General features: G+C 57.6%; 1 protein-coding gene across 1 annotated transcript in view; it reads left to right on the forward strand.

Moving 5' to 3' along the window:
* Positions 1-2,649, forward strand: part of GPR161 (G protein-coupled receptor 161) — a 46,132-nt gene extending 43,483 nt beyond the window's left edge. Inside the window, exon 6 of the mRNA XM_044916410.1 lies at positions 1,751-2,649. Within this exon, the coding sequence (XP_044772345.1) occupies positions 1,751-2,018 (268 nt within the window). The 3' untranslated portion in view covers positions 2,019-2,649. The remainder of the gene's footprint in view (positions 1-1,750) is intronic.
* The last annotated feature ends 7,093 nt before the right edge of the window (positions 2,650-9,742 follow it).

Here is a 9,742-nt window from a genome sequence, read left to right on the forward strand (position 1 = left end):
GGGGGGCTCCCAGCCCCGCCCATCACACTTGGCCTCAGGCCTCCCACTGCTGGAGTGGGAAGGTGGGAAGGGAGGGGCTGTTGAACTCTAGGTGGACACACACACACACACACACACTAGGTGGACACACACACACACACACAGATCCTGATTCCCATCTCTTTCCTCGGGAAGCTGCCGGATTGGGTAAAAGTCTGAGCCCTCCGTAGTTTCTCTCCTTTCTGGGTCAGGCGTGGGCAGAGATCTGAACTTGCCCGCTCTGAGCCCCGCTTCCTCACGTGGGAAATGGAAGCAGTGGCCCCCCAAGTGTTCCTAGATCAGCAGAGGCTGCCGCTGCGACCATCCCCCCGTGACCATCCGTTGGCCCTGGAGTCGATGAGGGCCCGAGAGTTCCGTGAACAGAATGAGCTCTATGGCGCCCGTGCTTTTCTCCCACCTGTCCTGATTCCAGCCCCAACCCCCAGTCGCCTCTGGATGGGAAACCAGACCCTCTGTTCCAGAGGCAGCTCGGTGCTAGGGTTGGAATCAGGACAGGTGGGAGACAAGTGTTAGGGTCTGGTTTCCCATCCAGACACGCTGATCAGAAGAGGGACGGGGGACTGTGCAGAGTGCCCACGGAAGGAAGGTCCTCTCTGCTCCGTATCCCAGGATGCGAGGACAGCCACCAGCATGATGGGTGTGGACGTGGTGTCAGGGACTCAGGGATGCTGACTGTGACAGGAAGGGAGAGCTCTGTCAGAGCCTTGGGTTGGCGGTGAATCCCAGGTTTTCTCCCAGCCAAATTGTGGGGCAGTCACAGTGGTCAGAGAGACAAAGTAGACTCCAGGACAGAGTCTGGCCTGCAGCCTCGTGGGCTTTATCATATTTTACCCCCGGAAATAAAAAATGAGTGACTCCTTCCCTGATCCGCCCAGCCCACCTAGGCCAGTCTGGCCGCATCAGGCCTGCTCAGTGGGGATGGCAGTTGTGAGGGCCGCCTGTCTGCAGCCAGAGAGGAGCACAGGGGAGAGGGGCCGGGGGAGGCCACGTGTCCCTCCCCTCTTCCTTCATCACGTGTGTGAAGCAGGCCGGGGCTGGCTGCAGATTCCCCGAAATGGATGACACAGGGAGTGTTCATCACGTGGGGCAGAAGTTGCCCCCTCTCCAGAAAATGTGAGGGGTAGGGGATGAACTGCCCCCCCCCAAAATGGCAGGGGACAGATGGGCAGCCAGGGCAGTAATAGTAAGGCACTGGGTGTGAGGTTGAAGATTCGCGGTCTCTGTTGGTGTGAGTTGTCAGGGCTCCTAATCCTGGGTGGGGCGCGGACCTTGATGTTACTTCCAACCTTGAGGTTCTGGCTGGCGTGAGCCAGTGTGGCCAGGAGATAGGCATTATATGGTTCTAGGGAGCTGAAGTACCAGAGAATTCTTTCAAAGGTGTGGAATTTTGAATATCATTACTAGGAAGTATTTATCAAGCCTCTCTTGTGGGCCAGACCTAGAGGTCTCAGAAAGAATTGCTTAATGATCACAGTTTCCTGACCCTAGGAAGAGGTGCCCCGTGACCTTCTCTCTGTAGGTGAGGAAGCAGGTCAGTTCCACGCCTCCCCAGGTAGGACCTGGGACGTCAGGGATTCGAGCCTAGGGAACGTGGCCACAGAACCCACGCCCTCGGTTTGCGCCGCCCCCTCCCCGGGCCGTGAAGCATCCGCGGGCACATTCCCGGTAGTCGCGGCTCGCAGTTCTCGGCTAACCTTTCTGCTTCCCCCTCAGATGCCGCCAGGAACCCTGTTCTTCACGTGAAAGCCGAAGTGCACGAGTCCTTGGACAGTTATGCGGCCAGCTTGGCCAAAGTCATAGAGGCCGAAGCCAAGATCAAGCTGTTCGGGGAGGAGGCGTTGCCCGGGGTCCTGGCCGCAGCACGGACGGTCCCGGGGGCCGGCTTCGGGGGCCGCCGAGGCAGCAGGACTCTTGCGGGTCAGAGGCTGCAGCTGCAGAGCATCGAGGAGGGAGACATTTTAGCTGCAGAACCGCGATGAGGGCGTCAGGGCGGACTGGCCCACAGAGGGGCGCCCCGGGGAGGGATATCTGGGGTGCAGCCACCCGGAAAAACGCTGACCACGGGGTCTTGTGAGAGCGCCCGCCGGCTCCAGGTGGGCCCTGGCGATGGGACCAGAGACGTCGGAAGCTCCAGGGCAAGCAGACGGAGGTGTGGCCATGACTTTTTGGGAGGGGGGCATGGAAGGGAGACTAGGGACCGTGGCTTGGAAGGAAACGGCCGCGTGGGTTACTTCCTCTACTCCAGGACGTCCAGGGGCAGCCGGGCACTGTCCCAGAGGTCTCGGGAGGTAAGCCCTTCGCGGTGCTCCTGGAAGAACGGCACTTCTTCCTGCCAGAGCAGGACCGTCCCCTGCGCGTCCGCGTGGTGGGTGCAGGCCACCCTGAATGCTCCCCGGAGGAGAACCTGGGAGCAGAGCTTCTCGCAGGGGCTTCCACGCCTCCATCCTGGTGGGGACCTTGCAGTCATCGGGGGCCGCCTGCTGGTGCTAGTGGGGGCGGCGCGGCCCCAGGGCTGCTGTCACTGGGGATGGGGCCGCCCTGCCCCCCTCCCTATTGACTGATGCTTTGGTATTTAAAAAGAAGGGAGCAACCACTATACAAGACACGAGGAAGGAGCAGGTGCCAGATGTTTCATTTCGAGAACTAAAAAAATAATGCATTTGGTTAGGGCCCCCGCCCCCCATCTTCCCAAGCGGGAGCGGGGCTGTGGTGCCCAGCTGGGCGGGGAAACGGAGCTGCTGTTCTCCCGGGAGGGCGTCCCCTTCGCGCAGGGAGGCCTGGCGCCAGCTTGCTCGTGGTGTCCACCGCCCAGAGCAGCCGGCTTGCGGGCCCCGGGCAGCGTGCCACAGGACGGCGGAGAAAGGCGCTCCGCCGACGCTCTTGGCCCAGCTCCTCCTCTTGGACCCTTTGGGACTTCGTGTCACTTCTCGAGCCATCTGGAAAGTGGGGTAAGGGGGTGGGAAGATCATGTACCGCTGTGGTCTTTGATGTCCTCGGCATCTATAGTGGGGGTGGGGGGGAACCCTCGGGCCAACGTGGGCACAGCTTTGATGGCGTCTGACGGCCGAGCGCAGCCCTGCGGGCGCCGTGTATGGGCTCGCCCTGCCCGGGTGGAGCGGGCGGGGTGGGGGGGGCTCCCCGAAGGCCGACCCCCCGGACGCAGAAGCGGAGCGCCGGGAGTGTGAGCTGTCGGGTTAGGGCTTGCCCGGCCCCCCTTTGAGGTGGGACAGCAGTAGCGCAGGGGCGACGTGGGAAGCCGCGGGTCGCTCTCGCCGCCCTCCCCGCCTTCCGAACTCGAGGGCGTCGGTAGAGGGCAGGCCCTCAGGAGATGCAGCTACTCCAGAGGGCACGTTCCCTCTGTGGTGGTGCCTTTGGCGCCTCGCCAGCTCCTGGTGACATGTCGTCCTTTTGCCGTCTGGCGGGAAGCCCTTTCCCGCGGCGTGGGGCTTGCTGCCTTCGCGGCGCCCGCGCCCATCAGCAGTGCTCCCGGTCGGCTGGGCGCCCCGCGGGGGTCTAGGTTCGGGGGGGTGCGGGGTGGTGGCGGCTTTTCCGGAGGAGCGGAGGGCAGCTGCACCTGTGGGCTCTGCTCCCGCTCCCGGGGGGCATTCCTAAACCTGAGGGCATTTTTTTAAAAGATCTTATTTATTTGAGAGAGAAAAAGAGGGAGAGCGAGCGTGAGCAGGGGGAGGGGCAGAGGGAGAAGCAGGCTACCCGCTGAGCGGGGAGCCCGACTCGGGGCTCGATCCCAGGTCCCCGGGATCATGACCTGAGCCGAAGGCAGACGCTTAACCTACTGGGCCACGCAGACGCCCCTCCGAGGGCATTTTATGTGCTTTGCGGGTATGTATTTCTCCGTATACTTGTCCGGTAAAGGGACCATATCCTGACCGACTAAGATGCCCGGAGATGGCCTTTGCCTCTACGCTGCAACAGCCGGGTGGCTTGCCCCTTAGGCCTTCTTGAGAGCAGCACATTGGCTTGCAAGCGGGGGTGGAGGGGGGCCTCCCCAGGACTGCACAGGCCGGGCTGGAGGGAGTCTTGAGACCCCGAGTCCCCACTGGCAGAGATCCCAGACCAGCTGGGGTCCGCTAGGGTTTCGTCTGAGCCTGTCTAGAGCTAGCACGCTTCACAGAGTCCCCGCCTTCCCTGTTTTCTGCGGACACTGCCGGACGCGGCGCATGCGCTCCGAGCAAAGCACCGGGCTGGGCGCGGGGCAGAAGCTCTAAAGCGTTCCGCTCGTTCCGCTCGTTCCGCTCGTTATCACGCAGGGAGAGGCCTGGCGGAGCGAGATGCTGAGAAATGGCAAAGTCAGGTCCTCTTACTCTTCAGCGGAGGGAGGCATTTCCAGGTAGGGGACTTAGGGACGGAGGGGACCGTCTGAGCCAAGCCGCGGAGGATTTCGGGCAGCTAGAACCACAGTTTGCCTATTCAGGAATTCCAGTCTGCCTTGATGCAGCCTTAGAGTTAGAGCGAGCAAGAGGGAGTGAGGAAAGGAGGAGCACGGGAGGGAGGCGGTGAGGAGAGGAAGAGGCGGAAATCCGCACACTTTCTCAAGTTCCCCTGCCCTCCGTGTAGAAGGTCAAAACCCCAACTGCCCCCACCAAACCCGGCGTGCCAGCTTTATCCTGGGCAGCCTGAGGTCTTCCTAGGGGACACTGGGCCACACGGTCACTTAAGAATCTCAGTCCTGCGGGTCCCGGCTTTGACAGGCCCACGTTGAGGGCTGTTGCCCATCTCTGCCTCTCTTATTGAAGCTGCCACTTGACCGGGTCCCTGTGCTGTGCCCCGGATGCCAGGCTTGGGGGCCCTGGGGGCGCACGCTCCCGAGCACGCGGCGCTGGGGCGTTCAGGGCCCCGACACTAGGGGGCAGCAATGGGGCTGTGCGCCGTGGGCCGTGTCTGGCCGGGAAGGGAAGGGTGCGGCTGAACGCCGGTTCGCTCCCCGCGGAGCCGGTGCCCCCTGCAGCCCGCAGCCTCCGGAGCCCCGGCCGGCAGCTCTATTCCGTGCGAGACCCGCCGCACGCAGCGTCTCCGATGGGCGCTGGGGCGGAGGGCCGGCGGCGCAGCGTTCTCCAGCCCCATTGCGGGAGCCGCGGTGCGGCGCTGCGCGGAGCCGAGCGAGCCGGGAGACTGCCGCGGGATTTGCAGCCTTGAGGCCGTTCGTGGTGGGACCGGAGAGCGACGGAAAGAGCGCTGATACGGAGGAGATCTTAGGACGTGTTCCGACTTGACGACGGAACGCTTCTCCCATCCGGACAGGAGGCCCTTGAGATGCTTGTCGTTAGAGACAGTCTCTGGATGGACCACAGGGTCTGCCCATGTCGAGCGGTCAGCCTGGAGCCCCGGCTGCCCTCCTGTCCACGGAACCGGGGAGGGTGACGTGGCTACGAAAGGGCGAGCGGGGGGTGGGGTGGCGCAGCAGGCTCTGGGTCCCCATCCCGCGCTGCCGCTTCCGAGCCGGGCAGCCTTGGGCCCCTCAGTCTTGCATCGCGGTTGTCTCATCGATACGACGAGGTGTGCAATGTCTTCCTCTGTGGGGACGCGGAGTCCAGGTGGGCCCCCTCCGAGGTGACCCTGCGGATCGCAGCGTCCTGCGCGGTACCTGGAGCTGAGCCCCCCGGTGGCTGCCCGGTCGCGGGAGGTGGGTGCGTTAGTCTGGTTTTAGGGGCATCTCCAGGACAGGAAGTGAAACTCTGGCGAGGGTAACTGTTATCCGGGATAGGAGGTGCTGGGGGTTGTTGCCATGGGAATTGTGTCTTCTGGGAAGGGGGATGTGGCGAGGCAGGGGAAGGCAAGAGAAAGGGAGGAAAGGGTGAAGTAGCGTTTGGAATTTAAGAGATCTGAAGGAGCAACAATGAGCTTTTCTGTTAATGGCAATCAAAGATGATGGGCCCCTGGGGGCCTGCTGGAGAGTCCCAAGCCAGGGCACGAGTTCAGCCTTGACCTCCCTTACAGCCCCTGCGACGGGACCTGGGTGCTAAGGACAGCTCTGTCCCCCAGTGATAGTGACTGCTTGGCTGGGGGTCTTGGGCTCAGAGTCCTTTGATCCTCCAAGCCCCCGTGGCAGGAGGCCATACAGGGATGGGAGTCCACGCTGGTACCCACAGTATATGCAGAACCCCAGGTGAGTCCCAGGGAAGACAGAAGGGACGTCACAATTTTCACTCTAAAGCAAAGGAAAATGGCTGTCATATGTGACTGTAGGAGGGGACAGAGCCTGACCACCCTTCTGGGTTGGGGAGCGGGGACAGAGAATCCAGGGAGAGAAGCCTAGGGATTGTCTGACCTCCCAGAGTGCATTAAGCCAGAGTCTGGGTCAAATGCCAGGTCTTGGCCATGGGACTGAGAAGGAGCCAACTTGCAACTTTGCAGAGGAGGAGGAGAAAGGGAGGAGGTGGAGGGATATTTAGAAGTCCTCATTATTAGAATAGTCTAGCTGGGCTCAGTAGGTGGGTAGAAACTGTTGGAGACCAGAGAGCTGGGGAGCCTGGATTATCGGCTTCCCAGGCCTAAAAAAAAAAAAAAAAAAACGGCAACCCAAGGAAAGTGATTGGATTTATTTGAAAGATTTCAAAGCACAAACTCAAATCTGCGTAAGATTACCAAGAGCACAATTTTGCTCAAGGTTATTATTATTTTTTTTTAAGATTTTATTTATTTGACAGAGAGAGATACAGCGAGAGAGGGAACACAAGCAGCAGGAGTGGGAGAGGGAGAAGCAGGCTTCCCGCCGAGCAGGGAGCCCGATGCGGGGCTCGATCCCAGGACCCTGGGATCACGACCCGAGCCGAAGGCAGACGCTTAACAACTGAGCCACCCAGGCGCCCCTTACTCAATATTACTTTTAGGAGAACGTAATACACAAAGCTGTGTTCATTTCCCTCAGAATTTTCCTGAATAGTATTAACAGCTTAGGAATTAGAAGCCATTTCTGGTTTTCCTTGTCACGCCACCATTTTGAAATATCCCAAGTCAAAGGTAAGTGAGCCCCTCCTGGATGAAAAGACAGCCCCACGGGGATCACGGGCCTGGGCAAGCATGGCCACCCCGAGTGCTGCGGAGTGAGCCTGTTTGGTGGGAAGCAGGTCTGTCACTCTGGTGTGGATACGCTAAGAGACAGGAGTTCTGGGCTGTGTTCTGATAATGGACCCCTGGATGCAGAAGTTGTTAAAAACCTTCAAAGCAAAACAAAAGCAAGCTAATCCTGAAATATATTTCACTTGAAGTTTTTGGATGGTTTTTTTTTAAGATAAGAAAAATGCTTAGGATTATTATAAATCATAATATTTATAAATGAGTAAAATATATTTAGAAGAGTTTTGTCTACCTGATTAAATATCTGTTTTGGTACATGTATAGCTGTGGAAATTGTGGATTTGTACTTGGGCTGTGGACTTTCTGAATGTGTCCCCCTTGACCCACTGTGTGCAGCCACATCCTCGAGTGCAGCCTCCCTTCCGGTAGGCTTACAAGGGGAAGGAGACAGAGCAGGAAGGAGCTGATGGCTGTAGAACTGGGAGGTGGCGATGTCCACACCACACTCACCTCAGTACATCCATCCATGTGCTGTTCATAAATTCCTCAAAGACAATTAAATTCAGAGACTGTTATTAAATGACTTAGCATGACCCAGAAATACAGAACACTCTCATTTTTATTTAAGATTTTTTTTTAAAGATTTTACTTATGTATTTGAGAGAGCGAGAGAGAGAACATGAGCAGGGAGCCCAACATGGGCCTCAATCCCAGGACCCTGAGATTGTGATCTGAGCCAAAGGCAGACGCTTAACCCACTGAGCCACCCAGGCACCCTATTTTTTAAAGATTTTCAAGAAATCTCTACACGCAACATGGGCTCAAACTCACAACCCCAAGATCGGAGTCACCTGCGGTTACCACCTGAGCCAGCCAGGCACCTCCTAACCCAAGGTTTTTAAAGGAGGTTTAAATGGGGGTGGGGTGGGGGGGTGGGGCCTGCTGTTTCTCCCCTGGCTCATGCTCTCTCAAATAAAAAAAATCTTAAAAAAAAAATAAAGGAGGCTTAATGAACACCAACCCACTCTCTAGATGTCTGTCCCATAACCAGAGGCAAAGGGTGGGGGGCAGGTTGCCAGTGAAACTCAGCAACCTCCAGGCACAAAACCTACCACCTTTACCTGACCACCTCACCTGCCACCACTGCGATCATAATCCTGGGTCCAAGCTGCAGCTGAGCCCCAGGGTCCAGCTGTGGGACCGGCTGGGGCCTCCCCAACATACAGGGAGTTGGGAAGTGTCAACGCTGCCTCTAGAATGTTTTCTCTTTGCTGCCTCCTTGACTGCTTGTCTGGCCTGCCCGCTCCTTTTTAACACACAGTACCCACACTCTGCAAAATTAACAGCAGGGGACCTAACTCCTTTGACAAATACCATTAAATTAAAAAAAAAAAAAGTAAGTTTTAAGGTTCCCAGCAAAACGGAGCAGAAAGGTCAGAGTTCGCATGTACCCTCTGCCCGCCCCCCAGGCCCCCCTACTACCGACGCCCTGTGCCAGAGTGGACAGTACGATTTTGATTTTCTTCTGGGCTCTTCTGGCCAAAGAGCTACTACTCCTTGACCTCGCTGAGCCCTCCAGTAGCCTCTGCCCCACCCGCCTTCCAGCACCTCCCTACAGCATCTCCGTTACTGTTTTATTACAGGGCAAGAAATGACGTACGTCCTGTGCGCTTCCCGTGGTCATTTCAGTTGTTCCGTGAAGCCCTTCAAACTCCGTGGCTTCGTGGGGTCCTAACACAGCCCCAGGACACAGGTGGTACAAATAGGATTACCCGCACTGTAGAGAGGAGGAAACAAGCCCAGAGAAGTCACATGGCTTAAGCATATCCCATAACTCATTGGTAACCAGAAACTAAAACCCTGGTACTTTCCAGAAGTCATGCAGTGGCCCTGTTTGGCTAAAGCTCCTTGACCCCACTGAGCCCTCCAGTAGCCTCTGCCCCACCCACCTTCCTTTTCCCTTTGACCATTTACCACATTTCCTAAATTGAAAACATATGTGCCCTGTCTAGGGTGAGAGCCAGATTCTGAAGTCCAACTGAAGTTACTGAGCCAACAGAAGAGTTCTTTGCCCTCTATCCAAAAAGCCAATCTGCCTTCTCTCAGTAGCAGGTGTTCCTGGCCTTGCAGCCAGCCTGTGGGAAGGGGCGGTGCCGGCTCTCCACGCAGCACAGGGATGCTTTGCCTGGCCCCCCCATGAGTCCTGCACGGCCCAGCTGGAGAAAAGCACGGCACTTTGGGAGAGGGGAGGGAGGATGATGGCAGGGTTAAGTCTACAGGAGCATTTCAGCTCCGAACCCCCAAGCTACAGGCCTGGGTGGAGTCGGACACTAGAGTAAAGGAAGACCCGGAATCCTAAGACTGGATGGTCAACAGCTTTCAGTTGAAATCTAGAAGTTAGAGAGGGGAAGACCAGAAGCCAGAGCTTCCAGAGCTCCATCATGGGAGCTAGCCGCAATGCTCTGTACTTACTACTGGAAGCCAGACCCCTGTACTTGGGTAGAGAGGTACCGCTAATCGTGACAGACGGTGACTGGAAGTGAAGATAACATGCTGTGTAAAGAGAAATGAAAAAAAGCTCCTCTATGTGATTCTATCACACAGAAGCCAAAACAGAAAAGGTTATCAAGTCTAGAAAATAGAGAAAGAGCCTTATGTTACCGAGAAG

The sequence above is a fragment of the Neomonachus schauinslandi genome, chromosome 6, assembly GCF_002201575.2.
Source record: "Neomonachus schauinslandi chromosome 6, ASM220157v2, whole genome shotgun sequence".
In the NCBI taxonomy this organism is placed as follows: Eukaryota; Metazoa; Chordata; class Mammalia; order Carnivora; family Phocidae; genus Neomonachus; species Neomonachus schauinslandi.